The sequence below is a fragment of the Malus sylvestris genome, chromosome 10, assembly GCF_916048215.2.
Source record: "Malus sylvestris chromosome 10, drMalSylv7.2, whole genome shotgun sequence".
Taxonomy (NCBI): Eukaryota; Viridiplantae; Streptophyta; class Magnoliopsida; order Rosales; family Rosaceae; genus Malus; species Malus sylvestris.
Genome location: NC_062269.1, coordinates 37,324,417 through 37,347,609, shown reverse-complemented (window position 1 = coordinate 37,347,609; position 23,193 = coordinate 37,324,417). Strand labels below are relative to the sequence as shown.

The following is a 23,193-nucleotide window of genomic DNA, read 5'->3' as shown; positions in this document are numbered from 1 at the left end:
AACAGCTTGAAACGAGAAAGACAAACCCTAATTGGTTTTTCACCTACGAAGTATTCTTCTCCAAAAGTAACGTCTCTTGGAAAAGAAGCAATTGCATCTTCTGAATCAACCAAACCAATCACCTTGAAGAACTGCAATTTGATACGAACCGCATCGTTATTGTCATTGCTTTCCAGTACCTCCGCCAGGGATTCGCTTGTACTCTCCGGTTCCCGTGACCGGACTTGTATGTAGCGCCCAGATATCTGAGACATAGTATTATAGGCACCAACTATTAAATTAACAGAGAGAATTTAACGAAGATATATAGTATGGAATTATGGATGGATAATGCTAGGGAGACTCAATTTAGAGGAATTTAATATAATTTCTTAAACCTAACTTGATTTACAAGAAAAGAGGAATTTATTTATTATTTTTGAGAAAAGTAGGTAGAAGAATCGGATTACATGATAAGAACTTGTACTTCTCTCCCGAATCAATTTAGAAATTAGTCCAGTGTAAATATGAACTTGTATTTCTATCCAAGGCAGTCATACAGTTTTTGTCTTCAACTGTTTACCTTGTTTTGCACGAAAAATTAACCCTAGCTAATACTGTTGACCTAAAAAAAAAACCTAATATTAATTTTCTTGTATATGATTCATCACATGCAGCTAAATGTTGTCCTTCATACCATGTATTTGGATCATGCTGTCCTTTTACGTTGCTGTCATTCAAATAAAATCCTAAGGATTTATGATGCATAAGCAATCTCTTGTTAATTCTGCGGCACATAATAATGCAGAAGAAATCTCACTCTGCAAGTTCGTAAGGGAGGAATTAATAACGACTCAAACACAATAGAATTAATGTAGGCTATATACATGAAAAAATTTCGGATCATGACAATATATAACTTAAGGTTGATTCGTAGGTTCAAAATCTTGGAGGAAAATAAAACAGCCAAATACATGGCCAATACAATACAAGACATGCTTCAGCTATTGCTGTTCATATTTTGCATCCCCTAATTAACTTTGCTACAACTGCCTCTAACTTTACTTTTTCAATAATCTGCGGAGAATCACAGAAGTTAATAATATACCACCTGCAGACATCATGAACAGCTTATGCAAATTCATCTCTGAGGGTTCTGGCGGCTTGGCCGCTTCCTCAATTGGCATTGGCATGAGATACCGGCGCAGTGGGCACCACAATTGCTTGGTACGCAGCCACCCTGCAATGCAATTTATATGATAAAGGTGCAGGCATGGCAACCGAGTAATTATCTTTTTCTTGGACGCAGAAAAAGTCCACCATGCAAATAGCACACGACGATCTCACTGCCTCCGGACGGACCTTGCATGCAGAATTTAACTCCAGAAAAAAAAAAAAAAAAGCTTCGCCGCGTGTTTTTCCACGGATTGCATCATAACCCTCTCCATGATATTCTACTTATGCACACTTGTGTACCTGCCATTTTTCAGGGAATGAGCTCAAGCGACCGGTGTTGATAAAGATGTCATTCACGATTTTCCCAAGCCTCCTCCACAATCCCCTCATTGATCGCGGCCGCCGCTTCACCTCCTCTTCCTCGCGACAATACTCCGGCGACAGCGGAGAAGAAAACTCAATCGCTGTGGAACGCGACAGCGAAGAAAAACCGAGCGACTGGGCCCCACCCAGGGCTCCAATTAGGGCTTCGTCGGCCCAACTGATGGAAATAAAAGTTTCCCGGCCCAACAAAAATAAAAAAAGAATCTTTTAAATACGCGGCGTCTTGAGTCTTGACTCTTGACCAAATAGGACCGTGTGAAGGGGGCTGTTTGGGTGCATCCCATTCGGATTCAAATTGTAATAATTTTAAGAATTCTCATATTTTAGTTATTCATTATGAATCATACGGTTAAAAATTATTTAATTATTTATTTAAAATTAAATATAAATAATATTTGATAAAAATTAACTGCATAATATATGATAAACGATTCAAATATGAGAATCTTTAAAGTGAAATCGAAGAGATCCTCTTCCGAAGTTTAATCCAGTCCGGGTTAGGACAGAGGCCGGTGGGCCAGGGCCAGCTGTTGGGTAGGTTTCCCACTGTCCAATCCTTCGTGCGCCAAGTGTTGGATTGTCAAACATGGCTTGGAGTCTTGGACTGAACTGGTACGAGAAGATACTAGATTTTCCTTCATTAGTTTGGACGGACTGGATTGAGATTGAGAGATTTTTCAGTTTAATCGATACACGGAATAGTACATTATATGTTATTATACAAATAGTAGAATATATATGTTAAAAAATTAATAATTTAAAAAATAAAAATTTTCACCACTTACATAAAAACACGTGATGTACCACTTGTGTTTCCGTCATAAAAAATTTCTCGAGATTGAGATAGAGATAAGATTAGTTTGGTACGTCTTGCCGACGTATGAAAGCTTTAGGATAAGCACCAATGACTCCTTGCACTCACTTTAAAGGCGCGTCCATCCCTCTCATAGTATTTGAATAATGTATGAGTCATAGGGTTTGTATAATGCACATAATATACATTAGTCTTGTTTAATTTATGATGGATTATGATTTTTTTTAAATACTAATTAGGATTCGTATGAAGAAATTATGATTCTTCGAACAATCGAGGAAAAAATTAGACATCAAGTAACGGGACTTGTGAAAGATGTAAATCTGCGATGGGAGAAATCTTAAAAATCTATCCAATTGCCAATTGTATAATCACATATTTGTCTTTTTTATTATGTAATTGATCATCTCATTCAAAATTAATTCATGAGATATGAAATTAATTTGGTCGCTAGTTCGGGCGGTGAAGCATCAACACGTACATAAAATGGGTGTAGCGGAGATGAGGATGCTTCGTTGGATGTGTGGGCACAAGAGAAAAGATAAGATTAGGAATGAGGATATTCGAGGTAAAATAAGAGTAGCCGAAATTGAAGGAAAGATGAGAGAAAATCGGTTATGGTGATTTGGACATGTGCAAAGAATGCCTATTGATGCATCGGTTATAAGATGCAACTACGGGACAGAGGTCCATGGCCGAAGAGGTAGAGGAAGACCTAGGAAAATTTTGGAAGAGACTCTAAGAAAAGACTTAGAGTACTTGGATCTAACGGAGGACATGACACATAACCGAGCGCAATGACGTTATAGGATTCATATAGTCGACTCCACTTAGTGGAAAAATGTTTTGTTGTTGTTGTTGCTGGATAAAGAGCTAATTCGAGGTTGCTGAGCTTTTTTTTTTTTTTTTTCAAAATTACTTCGGCGAACTACAATATAAATTTTGTTGAAGAAAATATATTTCAAATAGCGTTGCAAAAAGTTATATTGTTGTTAGGGTTACACACATTTTGACTAACATTGCCACTGTGCTCAATACACATAACTTGTGTGTGAACCATTTAATAATTTCAAAACAAAAAAAAAACCATCTAATAATTTTTAGAATCATATTCTTTGTAAGATAATTTGACATTATAGTAATAAATTATTTGTATGAGACGAAAATATGTGATGCCAATTAACAAAAAAAGAAAAGAAAGATTATTTATAGTTTATAAAAATAATATTTTTAATAAGAGCAACTCCACCCATGTGGGTTGCTCGGGGGACAGTGGAGAAGAAGGGGCCGGAGGCCCGGTGGAGAGAGGTCCAGCCTTGTGGAGGCCGAGCGACGATGGGAGCTCGAGTGAGGGGGGGTGGGGAGTCGACGGGCCTATGGCCCGAGGGCTTTGCAATTTTTTATTTTTTTGTGTCAGAGAGAGAGAGAGCTTTTGCAATTTTTTATTATTTAAACAAACAAAAAAAACTATTATTTTAATTGCTTATTGCCAGGGGGAGGGTTGCAAGGGTGGAGATGTAAATGACAATTACTGTACATTAATGGTAGTTACTATTCATTTAAGGCAGTTACTGTTCAATAGGGTGGATTGAATAGTGGATTGCCAGGGGAGAGGGCTCCATGGGTGGAGTTGCTATAATTTGAAATTCAAATTTTGTTTTAGTAGTGCCCTAGGGAATAATCACAGTAATTACTTTAGTGGGGTTTTAAAATTTAAAAATTATTTTTAAAATTAAACCAATCGTAGTGGCCCAGTGGGCTTTAAAAGAGAAAAAAAAATTTCAATTAGAAGTTAAAGGGTTTATAAATTCATACATCTTCAATCAAAATTTTAAGTGAGTTCATAGAAGTCTATGACTTTTCAATTAAGATTTTAAAAGTTTTTATAAAACTTTATAAAATTTGAGTGTATCCATTTTGAATTTTAAAGTAGTTTACAAGACTCTATAATCAATTAGAATTTGATTTTATGGTATTTTAAATATGTAGGATTTTAAAGAATTTGGATGGATTTAATAGTGTTTTTAGGTTTTAAAAAATTATGCATTTTCTTTAAGGACGGTGTATTCAATTGAGATTTTGATGGATTTTTTTATTTTTTTTTACAAATTCAGGAGTATTCAATCAAGATTTGAGGAATTTGAGAGATTTTTAGTTTATTTTAAGCATTCTCAAAACTCACATTTATTCGTAAATATTTGAGTCATGCAAAATTTTACATAAAATCCTTAGAAATTATTAAACTATATCAAAATTAATATCCTGCAAATCAACAAAAATCCCTCAAAATTTCAATCGAATACGATTTCAAATAATTTCACTCAAAATTTACATACAGTTTATAAAACTCCTTAATCAACATGAATTTATAACCCAATAAAATCATTAAATTCCTAATAGAATCAAACCCTTAAATTTGCGAAACGGAAAATAATATAAAATAAAATAAAAATTGCACGCTCACAGAGGAAAGAAAAAGGAAAGAGCGAAAGGAGGGTTTTCGGTGCAAGACTGAGAGAGAGAGACTTTGGATATTTATCTTCATCTTCTTCTTCTTCCTTGTTCGTTCTGTTTGGCAGCAGCGGCGGAACCACAGAGAGAGAGGCGAACGGCTATAAACCCAATACGACGCCGTATCGGCAGTCTCAGATCTAATAAGGGTTTTCTCACAGCGGGAGGGAGAGAGAGAGAGAGAGAATGAGCGGGAGAGGCGGCGGAGGCGTGGCCAGCAATGGCAAGGGCAATACTGGGATTTCCGGCATACCGGCGGGATCTCGGAAGATGGTACAGAGCTTGAAGGAGATTGTGAATAACTGCACTGAGCAGGAGATCTACGCTATGCTTAAAGACTGTAACATGGACCCTAACGAAGCCGTTAATCGCCTCCTGGCCCAAGGTCCTCCCCCAATCTCTCTCTCTACAAGCTTTACTCTTTTCAAATTTATTTGTCTAATTTTTTAATTTGAAGATTTGGGTTTTTTTGTTTCTTTCCAATTTTAGGGCAAATCAGAAAATTAGAATTGGACTGAGGCATAGCTGTAGTATTACTGTATTAGTGACAGTCCAGTGGGTTTTCTGGTTTATTAAGGGAAAATATTTATTGGGTTGAAGGAAATTGTTCATTTGGTTTATCAAGTTTTGTGCTTTCCCTACTATTTGGTCTATAATTTTTCAAAAAAATATATTTTATGATTTGCTGGGATATTTCCCAATTTTGAGTTTTTGTATATGTATTTAGTTTCCAGGGTCCTATCTCTCTCTCTCTCTCTCTCACCCACACTCATTCATTCAATCGTACTTTGGAAGACGTGAAATCAATGAATTTCTTAAGTGTTTTAATTTTTGTTAAAACTTTAATGTTGTTCTTTAAGCATGCTGCTTGTGAAGCTTGGTTGGTAAAATCGCGGTTGAAAGTTGAAATATGATCTCTCTTCTGTAATTTTTTGTTTCGTAGGTTGAGCCTCTATAGGTCTTAGTGCTTATATGAATGTGATTCCGTAAAGATATATGTTTTTGTTGTAACTACTTCTAATGTAAGGCTTATAATTTGTGTAGATCCTTTTCATGAAGTGAGGAGCAAACGAGAAAAGAAAAAAGAGGTGCGTGCGTGTCATTTGCATAATTTCAAGTTCATGTTTTGTCATTTACCTCCCATCCCTTGCTCTCTTCGTGGTTTATGTTCTGAGAATATGTGATGTTATCTTCTTACACTATATATTTGAAACATTGATTGTATGGGCGGATCGTTAGATATCTGTTTCAGGGTGTACTCCTTTTTGTATATTTTATTTTGCTCTATATTTGAGTTATTCTGCTCTTTATCTGCTAAATAACAAATATACTTATCTTTTCCCATACATTGATAAGGGGTCTGCTTTTGTTAGTAATATGATTTAGTCTTATGCTTTTCTTGTGTTTATGGTAGTTGGCATGGTTTTTGTATCCCTTTTTAATGTAATACACACACACGCTCTCTCATATTTTTCTTCAGAGTAAGGAACCGACGGACTCCAGGTCCCGTGGGGCGAATAACACTTCAAGTTATGGTGCTAGAGGTGGTGACCGTTATTCTGCACGTGGCGGATCAAACCACTATAGCTCTAATGGTATGTGGTGGACCAGAGCAATTAAAGTTGGATAATACTGTGTTTACATAGTTTGCAAATTTCTGCCGAACGTAAAAACTTAGTCTCGCCTTTCTGTTTCTTTTTCTCGCAGATTCTGGTTTTTCGCATGGTAAGCCTGCATACAAGAAGGAAAATGGAACACATGCTTATCCAGGTTCTGCATCTGTCATGGCGGGACATAACACAGGTCGACGACCTACATCCTACAGGTTATAAATATTAAACCTCAAACTGATACAGTTCTTTGTCTCTCTTTTTTCTCTGATTTAGAGCATAAAATGCGACTAAACGATATAATTATTAATTTTAAGAAAGTTAGAGGTAACCCTCATCTGTTTATTCATGTTCTTTTGTACTCTTTTGAAAACTTGAATTTGAAAACATGCTCTACATAAATCTTACGTGGTTTGTTTGCATGTGTATGTCTGTAGAAGTTTTCTCTTGCTGGTCATTTTTTTATTACATTGATAGATCTTGGGGTGGAATAGATTGCCATTCATGTTAAAACATGGGTATGATACATACCTGATAGTGTTGCTCATCTATTTGTAAAATCTGTTGCAGCGATTCTGTGGGGAGTGAAAATAAAATCCCAGCACTAAGCACAGATGATGGAATATTGTCATCCTCACAGCCTTCTGCAGGATATCAGTCTGCATGGGTAGGGGTTCCGGGTCAAGTTTCCATGGCCGACATTGTTAAGATGGGCAGGCCGCAAGCCAAGGCTTCCACCGTGCCAAACCCCCATAATCATAGTGGTAATAATCAAGATGGGGCACCTGCAACATCATTGCATCACAATTTGCGTTCACCACAAGATCATGTTCCAAAGTTGCCAGCAACCAATGATGAGTGGCCCTTGATTGATCCACCTTCTGTTAGCATGTCCTCTGTTCTTGGAGCACCCACAAACTCTGAGCTGTATGCTGATTCATCTAACTTGCCCATCGATAGAACTAGTCAACATATAAGAGCCCAGCTAGATGAGGTCGAGGTGGAAGAAGATGATTCTGTTGAGACACTTCCAAGCCATAATGAACCTACTTCTGTATCCGGTAGACATATACAAGAAGATAATTCTGGAGGTGCATCTGCTTTTGATAATAACTTGTATGAAGACATAAATTCCTTCCAACCACAGAGGCATGCTTTCGAGGATAATGAAGGTAACCATGATGGCTTATTTTTTTGGTTTGTCCTGCAATGTTTTTTTCCTCTGTTCTTTCTGACCTATATTTTTCTCAAAGTTCCTCTATATATTTCAATATTAACATTGCATAAAGATTGGAAATATTGTAATGAAGGTTTATTATATTCTGGAAGGAATACTTAAAGGGGTTGTTTGTAACTGAAAACTCAGGTGCAACATGTGTTCTGAAGTTAGTATCTTGAATCAGGGTAAAAAAAAAAGGGAACTTTAACGAAAAGCACCCGGTACTGTTCACGTTAACGAAAAACCACATTTTTACACTAAAAAGTCAATCCTGATACTATTCACTTTACCCTTTATTTTGTCCTTATCATTAAAACTCAAAGTTTTCAAGCCCTTTTCATTAGTTTTCCTAAAAAAAAAAGCTAAATACTCTAATTTGGTAGGATGTTGACCTGAACAGTTCTTTGCTTATCCATAACTTTTAACAATTTTTTTTCTCTGGATAGCGAAGTTGCTAACTTAAACTTTAATGAATTCCAGAATGTTCAAAGCTGTTTTTTAAGAAATTATGTTTTCCTTTTTTTCCCCAGCTGAAGAAGACGTGTCATCAGTGGCTGCAAACTTGCAGCAACTTAATTTACAGAACGATGATGGGGGAGCAGCTCCTGAAGAAGACAAACCTCCTGTGGTCATTCCTAATCACCTTCAGCTTCATACTCCAGATGTCTTGAACTTGAGCTTTGGAAGTTTCCGATCTGGCCCTGATCCTGCTCTTCCTAGCTCCGAATCATTTGCATCTGAGCCACAAAAAAGTAACTTTGAAGAGACATCTGGGGCCGTAGATGTTTCTGCAATTGCACACTCAGATTCAAGGTATGTCGTTGTGATAATATTGCCCTTGGTTTTATTGTTGGATGTTTTGCACCATCTTAAGAGATATTTTTCTGTAGAAATCCTGAGTATTATGGAGATGAGCATCTCATGAATGCCTCCGATGGAAATCTAGTTCATAGAACGGTAGCCAGTGCTGGAGATTATGAATCTCCTTCGGTTTCACAAGCAGAGATCTTGAAACAAGAAACCCATGAAGCTGGTCAAGGGAATCAATATGTGTTCCCTTCTGCACCTGGATTTGCATACGAGAACTCCCAACAATTGGATGCGACATTTCCTCACCAACAGACAAGCTCACAGATGCAGAATATTGCTCCTTTTTCGAATGTGATGGTAAGGCGATAAACTATGATGTTGTGTTTATTATTTGTCGTGTTAATGATTTTGTGGTAATATTGCAGTCCCCACATAATAATTGGTTCTGGTTTGAGCAATATTTTACTAGTTGGTTGGGATGTGAACATCATTGGACCTGGAGATCTTACATGTTTGGAGCCTTTAGATCCACTGCATTGGAGTCTATAGATTCACATCATTATATACATCACATGTAATGCTAGTGCTTTTCTTTTAATTTCCAACTGTTGCGAGTGTGTGTTTGTCTGTATGTTCACATCATTATATACATTACATGTACGCTAAACATTGGAAAAGTTAAACTGGGAAAACAAAGGAGCATGAGATGAAGCTTAACTTTTAGTTTCATCATACTTAAGATCATTCGGTTCTGTTGATGTGTGTGTTTGTTTTATAGCTATATGGTTGTATATTGCAATTGCAAATCTTGATTGTTAGTATTAGTTGAATCTCATTTCTCATATTTTCTTCGAAGCAGGCATATACAAATTCATTGCCCAGCACTCTGTTGGCTTCGACTGCTCAAGCTGCAAGAGAGGATTTTCCATACTCGGCGTTCCCCATGACCCAATCTATGCCCACAAATTATGGCAATGCGGCTTCTTCTATCAGCGGTCCCACCATCTCCATGACAGAGGTTCCTTTCTATTTTGTATTAAACTTATCAATTATTCTTTTAGTTGATAGCTTGACTGGCATAAAAATATTAAACATTTTTACAACAACTTTTGTGGACATAAGTTTCTTATGTTTGCAAAGAAAAAGAATTACATGCAGATAGAGACATTCTTGTTGACCGAGATTTATGCTTAAATCCAAGGAACTTAATGTCACATAGTCAAACTAGTTTAAGTTGGCTGCAATTTGCATTGTATTCATTCTGTTCTATAGAGGCCATGGATTATTGGTGAAATCAGTTGTCTTCTGCTAGCTCATCATTATTGTGCTGAAGTTATATTTCTTAGTTTCTTAAGGAAAAGACTCACTACTTAACCCTTCTAATTACATATTTCTTGTCGGACTGAACATCTACATTGGTTTGACTTTGATAGAATTACCTTAAGCATTTACCATCTTATGATTGCTACTTATGAGTTAGTTGCCTGTGCTTTTTGTATCATGTGTATGTTCTAATCCTATGGAAATGATCTTCTTAGAATTGATTGTTATGGAGGACAAGTCCAGATAACGAAATTGGTTCTTGTTTTGAGTGTTTTTTGGTCAACTTATTTCTCTATTGCTCTGACCAATCCGGACATATTAGAGATCTCAAATTTTGTTCAAATTTATTTGTTGTGTATATACAGGCATTGAGAGCAGGTGGTATTTCTGCAGCTCAGCCTACTCCACAGACCCTGCCTGGTGCTAATGTTGCGACTGGACCAGCTCTTCCACAACACCTTGCAATGCACCCTTATTCTCAACCTACTCTTCCACTGGGGCATTTTTCAAACATGATCGGTTATCCTTTCCTGCCTCAAAGCTACACATATATGCCGTCAGCTTTCCAGCAACAATTTGCTGGTAACAGCACATACCATCAGTCTCTTGCTGCAGTTCTCCCACAGTATAAAAATAGTGTCTCTGCTAGCAGTTTGCCTCAGTCTGCTAATATTCCGCCCGGTTATGGGTTCAGTAGTTCAGCCAGCATTCCTGGTGGAAACTTTCCTTTGAATCCATCCTCGGCACCTACAGGCACAACGATTGGCTATGACGATGTTGTAAACTCTCAGTTCAAGGACAATAGCCATTTGATCTCACTTCAGCAGGTAATTTATCATCTCGGTTAAAGTTTATCGTTTTGTTCGTTAACAGCATATGCTGGAGCAAACAACTACTTTTCTGCAATCAGTAAAACTCATTTTTCTTATTATTATTTTTTTTTCCAGCAACAAAATGATAACTCGGGAATGTGGGTTCATGGACCCGGTTCCCGAGCAATGTCCGCTGTTCCAGCCAGCAACTATTACAGCTTCCAGGGGCAAAACCAGCAGCACACAGGGTTCCGGCAAGCTCAGCAACCACAACCTTCACAGCAATATGCTGGAGCTCTCGGTTACCCCAACTTTTACCACTCTCAATCCGGGATGTCCCTAGAGCACCAGCAGCAGCAAAGTTCAAGGGACGCGTCCCTTGGCGGTTCACAAGGCGGCCAACCCTCGAAGCAGTCGCAACAGCATTTATGGCAGAACAACTACTAATTCTCAGTCACCTCCCTCCCTCCCTCTCAGGTTTTTTTCGGGGTCTTGTAGTGAGTTTGGAAGTGTCCAACCGGAGGCATTCACTGCGGTCGTAATAATCGTCATCGTGTACCATTGTTTGGTCATAAGAGACCTTGGCTTGGCTGCTGCCCTGTGCCTGTGCCACGGGAGCGATTGTATTCTAGATATTGTTTTCTTGCTCATCACGTTTAACCTTAGGTAAAAACAAGTGTGCTAATTTGGATTAGTGGATATTTTACTACGCCCTTTTTCGTTTCCTTTTCTCTTGTGTTTTCTTGTTCAGATGTTTCATGTTTGTTTTTATCTTAATAGAGTAAAGATGGTTTTCCTCCCAATGAAACATATGCATTAAAGTTGTTAAGCTAAACATATGCTTTCATTTTTTGTCTAGTTTTGTTTTAGAACTTAGGCGTTTTTATTGATATGAAAAGAAAAAAAGTCGTCACTTCTCTTGAAGTAAAGAAAAATAAATTACATGAAAAAGAGGACATAAACCTTATATCTCTTGAAAAGGAGAGAGAGACATAGGATCGAACTCCTCTAAAATACAACTTAAAAGGTAAGAACCTACAAGACAAGATGCAAAACAAAAATCAAAAATCAAAAGAATTAGGTAAAAAAGAAAAGAAAAGCTCTCGATTAGCTAATTTGTTAGCAATTTCATTCCCTTCTCGAAATGTATGAAAGCAATGAAAAACCATGTGTTGTAAAAGAGAAATACAGTTTTTCCAACGAGTCCGGAACGACCGGAAGCAAAGCAAAATATCACAGTAGAAGGGTCACTTTCACCTCATAAAGTTTGCCAATCGTGCATGAACCAACTCCACAAAGGATGACATCTTGAAGCTTCGCATAGAAAGAAGTATGATGCCACAAACTCAGGGACAAACCACCAAGAAAATAACTCATGGAATCTCTAAAAACCCCACCACAAGGCACAAGACCTGAAGTACCTTTAACAAGGCCATCCGTATTCACTTTGACCCAAGGAAATGAAAAGGGGAGGCAAAAGAACATGAATTATAGAAGGAGCTTTACAGGACTCAACCAAGATTCAAGAGAGACTAAAAGTTGCTTATCCAAAATATCACATACATGACCAGGAGTGAGTCCAACCTGCCTAATCCATACCAAAGTAGAACCACAAAGGTGTGAAAAGAAAATAGGCTTACTTTCAAACTTCATTTTATTACGCATCTTTCAAATAGCCGTTAACCCACATTTTTTTTGTAAAATATGCAAAAAAAATTATTTTTGCGAAATATTTTCTATGAGTATTAAGGAAACCTTTATAAGGCATTTGAAAGTGGATTTACGGTTTATTAAGCAACAAATGTATATTTAATAGGATATTTAGGCCTAAAACATTGGCATATTGGACTCTAGCCTCAAGAATCTCTATGGATAGTCTTACCTTAATTCTTAAAACTTCATGGCAGAGGGGAAGTAAATGCTCCATGTCAGAGGGATAGAGAGAAAAATGAGGTCTGGCCTGGAACGTAAAAACGAGTTTGAATTGAAAACGTTCTTAAATTTAAGAGAATTAGATTGATATGCAGTAACAACATCTGTTAATAGTACCACCAACAAAGAAAATAAAGGCAGATGGGAACAGACCATTCTGGTGTCCCCTTAGTGATTCTGCCACTGGGAAGCATCGCATTTTTTTTTTTCTGATGAAGGGAAGCATCGAATTGCACCAACGTTCGTAGCCTTTCCACGTCCCTCTGTTTTTTCTTAGAGTTCAAGTTTTTCTCTCCTGCATAAATCAAACAAAGGCATTGCCTTGGTGGAGCTTAGGTTTTTCAACACTCTGCCTTCTTTCCTGGGTAAGGTCCTCCTCCTCTCATTTCATTTCCTCCTAATTAACAGTAATACAAATCTTCTTTTATTCGTTCAAGAACCCATAATTTACCATTTAAATTCATCATTTTTCTCCCCCTCTAAATTTTCAGGAACAATTTTCTCTCTATCCCACTTGATTTTTATTTGTTGGGTATTTTTTAATTGTTTTTCCTGGGTCATGTTCTTATTCGGTTGTTTATATGGGTAGAGTTTATTTGCTTGATTGCTGCTTCTTTTGTTTTATTGTTTTGTCTGTTAACTTGGAGGTTGCAGTGTCTGTAAACTTTTTATACTCTCGGAGATGGAAAGTTTGAATCTTTTCCCAATTTATGAGTGCAAACTGCAATCCATGGACTGAAATTCTAATTTAATTATAGTCAGGTTTTGATTATTTTTCTAAACATTGGAGTATTTAGCTGTGATCACTAATTGCAGCTCAATCCTGTGTCTGATAATTGCAACTTCCATGGTTTAGCTGTGCATCGATGGAACACAACAACAGTAGAGTGGGGGAGAACAGTTCTTCCCATTGCAATAACACGAAGAACCCGGATAGCCATAGAATTTTTCCTAGTAGAGATCCCATGCCTGGGATTGGGAGTGACCTTTGGAAAAATGGGCTTATTTGTGCTTTTGAGTTTATCCGAAGCCGGAAGAAAATAATTAGTTCAAAACCTGGTTCAAAAAACCTGACTAAACAACAAATAGATGGTGAGCAAGAGAGGGTGCGTGTTCCTTCTTACGGATTTTCTGATTCTCCATCCCAAATGGAAGATAGGAGCCAGCAATCAGGCCAAGTTCAGGATATGGAAAGGTTTGAGGGTGGTCATTGGGTTCCAATTGGGTGGGATAGGATTTCGGAAATTGTACAAACTGTGCAAGCTAACGCTAGTTGGGCCTCTCAGCAGTTTGGGATGGATGGTGAAGATGACTTCACTGTTGCAGATTTAGCAGCTCCGTATTGGGAGTGTCCGGCAGGGCCCATTTGGTGGTGCCATGTCTCTGCAGGCCACCCCACAGTTGAAGCATGGCTCAGCAATGCCCAGTGGCTTCACCCTGCAGTTAGCTTAGCTTTAAGAGATGAAAGTCGACTGATCAGTGACCGGATGAAGCACCTGCGATACGAGGTACATTGCATTTGTTATATCTGAAATTGCTAAGTAATTAGTAGTATTGGTTTGTAAAGCCTGTTGCAGTGGCAGGAGTGTAACAAAGTGACTGACTTTCAGCATAAACTTTTTCGGAATCTGGTTTTGTTGAAGAGTTGATTCTGAACATGCTTTGATGCCTCTTTTCAGGTCCCAGTTAGGGTTGCCGGGGGGTTGCTATTTGAACTTTTGGGACAGTCTATTGGGAATCCATTTGTTGATGAGGATGATATCCCCATTGTACTTAGATCGTGGCAAGCGCAAAACTTCCTTGTAACGGTTTTGCATATTAAGGGGCCCGTGTCAAGTATAAATGTGTTGGGTATCACAGAAGTTCAGGTTGTTCATCTTTGACTGATCCTTTCAGTGGCTTTGAACTTCTTACTGTGTTATTTTTTTGTGCATGCAACTTTAAAGGCTGGTAGGTTAATCCTTTGCTTTGGTTAGGAACTTGTTTCAACTGGAGGCTATAATGCACCGAGAACAGTGCATGAAGTCATAGCACATCTAGCTTGCCGCCTTACTCGATGGGATGACAGGTAACTTTAGTACTATCGTTCTGATATAGCAAAATTACAAAAGCCTACTTACTGTGGAAATGGCACATCAATTATTGGCGATGGCTCATGCATGTACTACAACTAATTCTATTCCGTTGTCCATAATTTTATGTATGCATTGTTACGTCTTTGTCATTTCTTATTCTCTAACCTGTGGTTCCCTTCAATGTCTCCGCTGTTTCAGGTTATTCCGTAAGTCCATATTTGGAGCAGCTGATGAGGTTGAATTAAAATTTATGAACAGGTTCTTCCATATGCATACAACCATTCCCCGTAAAGTAATATTACCTCGTTGATTCCTATTTAGTTTGTAATTCACTTATGACTTTACCTTCTTTGTTTAATAGGAGAAACCATGAGGATATGAATCTTTTCACTGTAATCCTCAACCAAGAAATCAGAAAGCTATCAAGACAGGTATGCTATATCTCCTTGCTAGCAAATTCCATTTGATGTAAAAATCGCTCGATTCTATTTTTACGTTTATTCTTGTTGAAAGGATAAACCAAAGATGAATTACCTGAACTTTTAGTAAGACAATGGCTTCTATGAGCTGTTGAATCCCAAATCTCGTAAGACAAATGGCTTCTACGAGCCATTGGGGTGTGGCTGTGTGAGTGACTGAGTGATATACTAATGTACAGATCTTGCACATCAAAATGGAAGCAAGAAACTGAGTCAATCGGAAAGGGGTATTGGTTTTGAGAGCTTCTCATGTTTTGTGGACAACAGGAATTACGTTAGAATATATTTTCTTATGATGTTATTGAATCTACCCTACTCCCGTTATTTCTACGGTTCTAACTGTATACTTCGCGTTTGGGTACATGCATAATATCTAACCTGTAGCCACCGTATGTATGTGGTGTCGTATTTCCTATGGCCTTGAATACCCCTTCCCCGTTGAAGTGGAAAATCGAGTCTGGCTAACATTTAGGTTTAGCATCTAGGCAGTCAGTAGAAACTTTTTGTTTGACTGTCCATTGAGGTTACCCTGCCATTCAAATTAAGACACTTTGTAGGCAAACTCCATAATTTTATTGCAGGTTATCAGAGTGAAGTGGACGCTTCATGCAAGAGAAGAGATTGTATTCGAGCTTCTCCAACATTTGAGAGGAAATGCAGCAAGAACCTTGTTAGAGCAAACACGAAAGGCCACAAGAGAAATGATCGAGGAGCAAGAAGCAGTTCGCGACCGCTTATTTACCATTCAGGACGTGATGCAGAGCACTGTTCGTGCATGGTTACAGGATCGAAGCCTTCGAGTGACACACAACCTGACTGTTTTTGGTGGCTGCGGCCTTGTCCTTTCCATCATCACCGGGCTATTTGGAATTAATGTTGACGGAATGCCGGGAGCACAGAACGCTCCATACGCATTCGGTGTATTTTCAGCCGTTCTCGCCTTTATAGGAGCCGTGCTAATCGGAGTAGGGCTGCTCTACCTTGGGCTGAAACAACCGGTCACCGAAGAGCAGGTTGAAGTTAGAAAGTTGGAGCTTCAAGAGTTGGTTAAGATGTTTCAGCACGAGGCTGAGAATCATGAAGTGGTTCTGTTGACCCTAGAAATCACAAAGCCTACGTGGCGCGCAGGCCGAATATGTTCTAAGCTAACTACGTCCTTCGGTGATTGCGGGGCGTGCCAACTCGTCGGCCGAGGCTCGGCCGAGGAGTAAATTTGATGATGCTGCGTTGGGTCGCGCTACTGACTTCTGCGTCTTGCGATTGCGGCCGAGAAAGGAACGCGTCTCGGCCTCTTGGGTTCTCGAGCCTGAAGACAAGGCTGCTATTTCTTACAAAGTTCACGAACCGAATTCGGCTTACAATGTGCCGAATGTAATAACTGTAACACCTCACCTCGCCGAGAAGGCTAATGAGATGACCTCGACCAACAAGGATTCGAAAACCCTTCTCGACCGAGACTTGGATAGGCAATCGACCGTTCTCGCCGCAGTGCTGTTGATGCCAACGGAAGATACTGCGAGACCGACCGACTCTACGGTGACAGAGCTATCTATGCCGACTTAAGATATCACCGGTTGCTTCCACAGTGCTGTTGATGCCAACGGAAGATGTGTCAGCGAAAAAGGAAAAGAAAAAGATCTCAAGTTGTGAGAGTTTGCGCAGGGCAATTTTGTATTGATTTTTGTGGGGCTCAAATGTTGCTCAACATCTTGTATTTATAGGGACGAGTTAGCTTGCCACGGCCTGAATGATAAGCAGAGGATTTCAATTGCACCTAAAGACTCGTAATGGAATATTCTGAGAAATAAAACGATCACCACATAAGGACTCTGCATGCTAATCCTATTTTATTCCCACTTTGACTTAACTTTATCCCATCACTGGATTTGTTGGATAATCACACACGGCTCTTTTCACATCCAAAACAATCACCTTGTTTTTCTCAATGCCTATACGCCCCACACGTTGCAGACACCTATCCAACTAACTACTGGAACTTATCCCACTTGCAAGTCACCTATGCATGCATAAAGACCATGCATCTAACAACTCTAATCAAACCCCATGCTAATATATCCAGCCGCAACCATGCATGAAGGCTATATGACAAGATGGAATCCACCTACATTTTTGTTGGATAAAAATCTATTTGTTGATGTATTTAAATTCCAAGATAACTATTCTGATTGATAATATCTAGATATCATTAATCAGAATAATTATCGTAAAAAAAAAACATCTTTATCCTAGGAACGATCCACATATTTCGTCCATCTAACGCCGAACTGATTTTGTAAAATCGGGTCCAAACATTGCCCCCCAATTTCCTTGAACTTCGGCTCGTAAGCCGAATGGTTAAGGAAATTAATTGTTCGTAACCAACAACATGTCGTCGTATTGCCGAAAAAGAAACTTTGTTTCTCGGCAATAACATGTCTGTTCTGCCAATGTTGCGGCCTCCCTCGACTGCCACAACTCCATACCAGGCTCGGCAATTTTTCTAGAAGGTCAAGAAGAATTTGGGGAAGGGTAGAGAAAAATTGGGGCCGAGGATAAACCGTGCTCGACCACTTAGTTCCTTAAAGAACTCAAACTTTTGTTTGCCCAATTGTAGTCTGACATGACATGAAAGTAAATCAGGACTCCACTCTCGCCTGGTACCTTGAAGCAGACTGATTCCTCACGCCAACATATATATATATATATATATATATATATATATATATATATATATATATGATGACTAACCACCTTAGCTCCCACTTTTACTGTCAAGGCGCCCTTTCCAATCCCCATTATTGTCTCCAGCATGCATGGTTTGACAAAAGGTGATATATATATTTATTTTGACCGAGGCTTCAGTTTTGGCCGAGAACATCTCCCATTTCCTTTATACATATATGTCGAGGCTTATATATGAGGTGGTCGAGGCCGAGGCCTTTGTAGAGTGGTCGAGGTCGAGACCGAAACGGAATATATAAAAAAAAAAAAAACATAAGACGTCGGCCTGCCTATATATATAAACCCGTTTTACTCGGCCATATACAAATCATTCCTGGGGCTTGGTTGTATAGTGCAACAACACCACGAAATCCGTTGGCCCCCTTATTTTCTTATGCATCGGCTTAATTAGCCGTATGCTTAAGAAAATAATTTATTATATATATATATATATATATATATATATTTTTTTAGCAGACAAAAAGAAAAGTGGCCGAATCATAATCAGGAGGAGGCCAACAATGCTTTATTCCAAGCCGAGATTTTTGTATATCAACACAGCCAATCAAATTTTGCATTGAGCCGAATAAAAAATGATCTCCAAATATTTCTGACTTGGTGAAATATTTTTTATTTTCGGCCGCCGAATGTGTTGAACAATTATTATGCCCCCCAGACATAATTTCGGCTTTTAATTCAAATAACTTGGCCGAATGAGATTCCTCCTTATCGGCTTCATCACTAATAATCATATCGATTGGCGTGTTTTTTCTGGCTAGGCCTATGTCTCGGCCTTGTTCGTCATTGGAGCACTTTTCTGGCGAATCATTTTTTGAGTCGATTTGTGGCTCAAAAACTTTAACTTTTTCTTCTAGGCCTACCACACTTTCAGTCTCGACCGAAAAAATAGGTGGCCTAGGTTTTTCTTCTTGGCCGACCATATTTTCAGCCTCGACCGAAAAAATAAGTGGCCTTTGTTCTTCGGCCAAATTAACAATTTTCTTAGGCCGATGTCTGATTACGGCCGGAGCGAAAAATTGCCCCCCGGCCTTTGGGCCTAACCATTTTTCAAATGGAATTGATCTGTAATCAGAAACATAAGGAAAATTTTCTTCATCTAGCCAGGCATTAAATCGAGCCTTGTCTTCATTTACCCATTGCCCTTGCAGGGTAACAGGAGCTTTTATTTTCAACATGCAAGCGAATGACTTTTGCATCTCTCTATGGCCACGAAGAACTTTTTCTGCTTCCAAAGATTTTTTACATTCCTCATTATGTTTTTTCAATTCCTCCAGGAGCTCGTACAATCGGCTATGTTGAGCCAGATTGGAATCTTGATATATCATATGAACTTCGTAGTATTAGCACTGAGTCCCACCGGGCGTGCCAAAATGTTGACCCTAGAAATCACAAAGCCTACGTGGCGCGCAGGCCGAATATGTTCTAAGCTAACTACGTCCTTCGGTGATTGCGGGGCGTGCCAACTCGTCGGCCGAGGCTCGGCCGAGGAGTAAATTTGATGATGCTGCGTTGGGTCGCGCTACTGACTTCTGCGTCTTGCGATTGCGGCCGAGAAAGGAACGCGTCTCGACCTCTTGGGTTCTCGAGCCTGAAGACAAGGCTGCTATTTCTTACAAAGTTCACGAACCGAATTCGGCTTACAATGTGCCGAATGTAATAACTGTAACACCTCACCTCGCCGAGAAGGCTAATGAGATGACCTCGACCAACAAGGATTCGAAAACCCTTCTCGACCGAGACTTGGATAGGCAATCGACCGTTCTCGCCGCAGTGCTGTTGATGCCAACGGAAGATACTGCGAGACCGACCGACTCTACGGTGACAGAGCTATCTATGCCGACTTAAGATATCACCGGTTGCTTCCACAGTGCTGTTGATGCCAACGGAAGATGTGTCAGCGAAAAAGGAAAAGAAAAAGATCTCAAGTTGTGAGAGTTTGCGCAGGGCAATTTTGTATTGATTTTTGTGGGGCTCAAATGTTGCTCAACATCTTGTATTTATAGGGACGAGTTAGCTTGCCACGGCCTGAATGATAAGCAGAGGATTTCAATTGCACCTAAAGACTCGTAATGGAATATTCTGAGAAATAAAACGATCACCACATAAGGACTCTGCATGCTAATCCTATTTTATTCCCACTTTGACTTAACTTTATCCCATCACTGGATTTGTTGGATAATCACACACGGCTCTTTTCACATCCAAAACAATCACCTTGTTTTTCTCAATGCCTATACGCCCCACACGTTGCAGACACCTATCCAACTAACTACTGGAACTTATCCCACTTGCAAGTCACCTATGCATGCATAAAGACCATGCATCTAACAACTCTAATCAAACCCCATGCTAATATATCCAGCCGCAACCATGCATGAAGGCTATATGACAAGATGGAATCCACCTACATTTTTGTTGGATAAAAATCTATTTGTTGATGTATTTAAATTCCAAGATAACTATTCTGATTGATAATATCTAGATATCATTAATCAGAATAATTATCGTAAAAAAAAACATCTTTATCCTAGGAACGATCCACATATTTCGTCCATCTAACGCCGAACTGATTTTGTAAAATCGGGTCCAAACAGGTTCGCAAAGATGTGTCTCGCAGTAATCTCTCCCCTACGGCCGGCGACGGTTTCCTACGTGATGCAGATTATGTTGTGATTCAAGGAGTATGATACAACAGTCGGATTCTCGGAAACTCCGTGTTATTGAAAGTTTATAGCTCAATCAAGACAACATCGCATATGGTACACAATTAATTACAAACGGAATCTCGAACATCCCTGTGAGTTCATATGGCATTCAATTCATCAAAATATGTAAACGTATATATCTCGAATACTAAACCTTTGACATCAATTGTTCCGATGTCCAAATTAACCGAGTTCTGCAGAAGTAATCGAACTTGATAATATCGCAGCATCTGATGAAACAGAAACATATAAAACTGATGTCCTCTCTCCTAGCTTTTCCTCTTTCAACACATCATTTAAGGAGTTGTCTCGCTAGATGTTCGCGGGCAGTTGCCAATGCTTGACTTATTGTCTGTAAGAAGAAATATATATATATGGATTAACAACATAAAATTTGGTGGCAGGGAGTATTCGGCTGTTGAATTAGTATTTTTTACATGTCGAGTTTAACTATCTAGTCAACGGATATACCTGCTCAGACAACGGAGCTCCAGCATCAATACTGTGACTTGCAACCTTACTTGCTATAACATTTGAATCGGTCTCAAGAATAATACTGCACTAAAAAGAAAGGGTTAAGCCTAAGGGCACTGTGATTGTACAAGAAATAAGGTACATATGAACCGAACAAACGGTCCAGACATGCAAATCGCGTTATCATTATTCTCTGCAAGTAAACTGCAACAACGTTGGTTCTTATATTCTAGGCTTTTAGAAAAATGTAAAAGTTGGGAATTGAACTCGCTGAATAGCACTAACAAACTTTATAAGCGTGAAGGTTATATCTTACCCTCCGTCAACAATTTCATCAAGGCATAGTAAAATGAGATCCAAATTTTCAAGTGCCTCCTTCTTGTCCACATTGCCTCTGGACAAAAGTGAGACAAAATGAATATAAAAATATAACTACTTGAGAGCAGAGAATTTATCAAGTTTTATAAGGAGGATAAAATACCTCAGGAGAATGCCAACCGCATCAAAAAATCCCTGCAGAACTGTGGCTAAAATGAGCTCATTTTCATTTTCACCACCAGTAACAAAAAAGTGAAGGTCCTGAACAAACTTGTAAACTACAATGGTGCCCTCAAACATTGCTATCTCAGCTGTACATGAAGACGCAACAAGTTAATATGGAAGTAGTTCGAATCAAAACAACACAATGCTTCATATGAGGGGATAGCATTTGATAGGGATTAGAATAATTTGATGACATGACCTGTACCGAAATAATTAAAGCTTAAATTACCTTCTGTCCGCGCATTTGTCTTTTGAGTTTTAGTAAATACAGCTTTCTCAAAAGATTCTTTGGCAGTATTCGTTGGCCAGTCCTCCTCTGAATAATACTTGACAGCCACACGTTTCCCCTCAGAATCGAGGAGGAGGATGTTCTTTATCGAAGGGCAGGACTCCTACAAACAACAGCCAACAACCGATTAGAGATTGCCAAAACTTGAATCATTATACGATACACTGCACCAAATGATTTCAGCACTGACATTAAAAAGAGATAATCGTGGCTACATCCACTGAAGGGTCACATATCTCACTCATTCATGCTTATCAGGGAAAACTAATGTTTTGCTTCCAATTACATATAAGCTTAAAATGGTTACCGACTCTTACCACATCAATAACAAAAGTTAATAGTCATTACTTGTACGTGTAAGCCTAAATATAGTGTAATGACGATTGCAACTTACACTAAAGAGAGAGTGTAATCAAATACCCAGTCAATGGAGTTGTTTCTCTAATTTGATAAACACGTTTACATTCAGCACTCGAGATTTAACGTGTACTATATATGTGTGTACATCTAACATTGCGCTTGCACAATTGTGCTGAATATGTTCGACTACAAGTTTACAGAAATGATTTCCCGGGATCATAGTTGGTTCTGTTAACTCATTTGCAAGCTTATATTGAACATCTTAAAAACTTAAGCAGGATCCATTTATAACCTCAACTACATTGTTGAACAGCATCAACAAGATAAAATAACCACAAAAATCTTGTGGAATAATTTCCCAAGAACACGGTCCACTACGGTATCTCAGTTGCAAGCTCAAATCCAATTTTTTCTTAAAAATTCAAATGGGATCCATCATCCATGTATACATACCATTCATACACTGATAATTTTGGGTCATTAACAGCATCAAATTACCAAGAACAAACAAACATAAAATTCAGAACAATTTATTATCTTCCAATTAAAAAATGCCTGCATTTTTCAAATTTTATCAAGAATATGCATTTAAATTACGTTGTTGTTGCAGGATCTGAGAGATCCAGTTCTAAGGAACTCGGATCCGACCCCAATTATTCCACTCACAAACAGATCAAGAAGCTGATAACAATGTCTAATCCCTAACCCTAAATCCTAGCCCTAAAATTTTGGTAAATCAATTGGAATTTTAAGAGAGAGAAAGAGGAAGAGAGAGAAAGAAACTGACCATTTTGTTCGGCGGAGGAGAGCAATTCTCAGACGAAGAAGCAAAAACGCAGCGAAATTTTTTGTTTTCCGGACACGTTTGTTCACATTTATACTTTCCCCAACCCACCACTCAATTTTACGTTATTTCTAGAGAACCCACAAAGTTATTTAATTTTATAATATTTGCC

General features: G+C 38.7%; 3 protein-coding genes across 6 annotated transcripts; 2 read left to right on the top strand and 1 right to left on the bottom strand.

The window, feature by feature from the left end:
- Positions 1 to 4,805: 4,805 nt before the first annotated feature.
- Positions 4,806 to 11,363, top strand: LOC126586051 (uncharacterized). Of its 2 annotated transcripts, none has more exons than XM_050250749.1 (10): positions 4,806 to 5,249; positions 5,909 to 5,952; positions 6,345 to 6,459; positions 6,572 to 6,689; positions 7,045 to 7,646; positions 8,224 to 8,506; positions 8,584 to 8,860; positions 9,360 to 9,521; positions 10,192 to 10,653; positions 10,774 to 11,363. In XM_050250749.1, the coding sequence occupies exons 1-10, from the start codon at positions 5,051 to 5,053 to the stop codon at positions 11,083 to 11,085; spliced, it is 2,574 nt and encodes an 857-aa protein (XP_050106706.1). In that variant the 5' UTR covers positions 4,806 to 5,050; the 3' UTR covers positions 11,086 to 11,363. The 2 variants fall into 2 exon arrangements, with proteins under 2 accessions (XP_050106706.1, XP_050106708.1); XM_050250751.1 differs by having other exon boundaries at positions 4,807 to 5,249; positions 9,363 to 9,521.
- Positions 11,364 to 12,550: 1,187 nt separating this feature from the next.
- LOC126586147 (uncharacterized) lies at positions 12,551 to 20,790 on the top strand. Of its 3 annotated transcripts, none has more exons than XM_050250850.1 (8): positions 12,551 to 12,935; positions 13,427 to 14,078; positions 14,250 to 14,438; positions 14,547 to 14,638; positions 14,844 to 14,903; positions 15,007 to 15,076; positions 15,706 to 16,209; positions 20,461 to 20,790. In XM_050250850.1, exons 2-8 carry the CDS (start codon positions 13,437 to 13,439, stop codon positions 20,551 to 20,553), a joined length of 1,650 nt encoding a protein of 549 aa, XP_050106807.1. In that variant the 5' UTR covers positions 12,551 to 12,935; positions 13,427 to 13,436; the 3' UTR covers positions 20,554 to 20,790. The 3 variants fall into 3 exon arrangements, with proteins under 3 accessions (XP_050106807.1, XP_050106809.1, XP_050106808.1); XM_050250852.1 differs by having other exon boundaries at positions 13,387 to 14,078; XM_050250851.1 differs by having other exon boundaries at positions 13,361 to 14,078.
- On the bottom strand, positions 20,567 to 23,163 carry LOC126586149 (coatomer subunit zeta-2-like). The gene is made up of 6 exons (XM_050250853.1): positions 23,025 to 23,163; positions 21,818 to 21,980; positions 21,527 to 21,674; positions 21,362 to 21,439; positions 21,043 to 21,127; positions 20,567 to 20,923 (listed from the first exon to the last, which is right to left on the bottom strand). Exons 1-6 carry the CDS (start codon positions 23,025 to 23,027, stop codon positions 20,864 to 20,866), a joined length of 537 nt encoding a protein of 178 aa, XP_050106810.1. The 5' UTR covers positions 23,028 to 23,163; the 3' UTR covers positions 20,567 to 20,863.
- Between the last annotated feature and the right edge of the window lie 30 nt (positions 23,164 to 23,193).

What these genes read in the sequence shown, in the direction of transcription:
- LOC126586149 (XM_050250853.1), bottom strand. An exon ending in GCGGTTGGCATTCTCCTGAG is followed by an intron (nt 21,440 to 21,526) that starts GTATTTTATCCT and finishes ACTTTTGTCCAG; the next exon opens with AGGCAATGTGGACAAGAAGG. An exon ending in GAGCTCCGTTGTCTGAGCAG is followed by an intron (nt 20,924 to 21,042) that starts GTATATCCGTTG and finishes TTCTTCTTACAG; the next exon opens with ACAATAAGTCAAGCATTGGC.
- LOC126586051 (XM_050250749.1), top strand. Translation starts at nt 5,051, where the DNA reads ATGAGCGGGAGAGGCGGCGGAGGCGTGGCCAGCAATGGCAAGGGCAAT. An exon ending in TAATCGCCTCCTGGCCCAAG is followed by an intron (nt 5,250 to 5,908) that starts GTCCTCCCCCAA and finishes TAATTTGTGTAG; the next exon opens with ATCCTTTTCATGAAGTGAGG. An exon ending in CCACCATCTCCATGACAGAG is followed by an intron (nt 9,522 to 10,191) that starts GTTCCTTTCTAT and finishes GTGTATATACAG; the next exon opens with GCATTGAGAGCAGGTGGTAT.
- LOC126586147 (XM_050250850.1), top strand. Translation starts at nt 13,437, where the DNA reads ATGGAACACAACAACAGTAGAGTGGGGGAGAACAGTTCTTCCCATTGC. An exon ending in TGAAGCACCTGCGATACGAG is followed by an intron (nt 14,079 to 14,249) that starts GTACATTGCATT and finishes GCCTCTTTTCAG; the next exon opens with GTCCCAGTTAGGGTTGCCGG. An exon ending in TCAGAAAGCTATCAAGACAG is followed by an intron (nt 15,077 to 15,705) that starts GTATGCTATATC and finishes ATTTTATTGCAG; the next exon opens with GTTATCAGAGTGAAGTGGAC.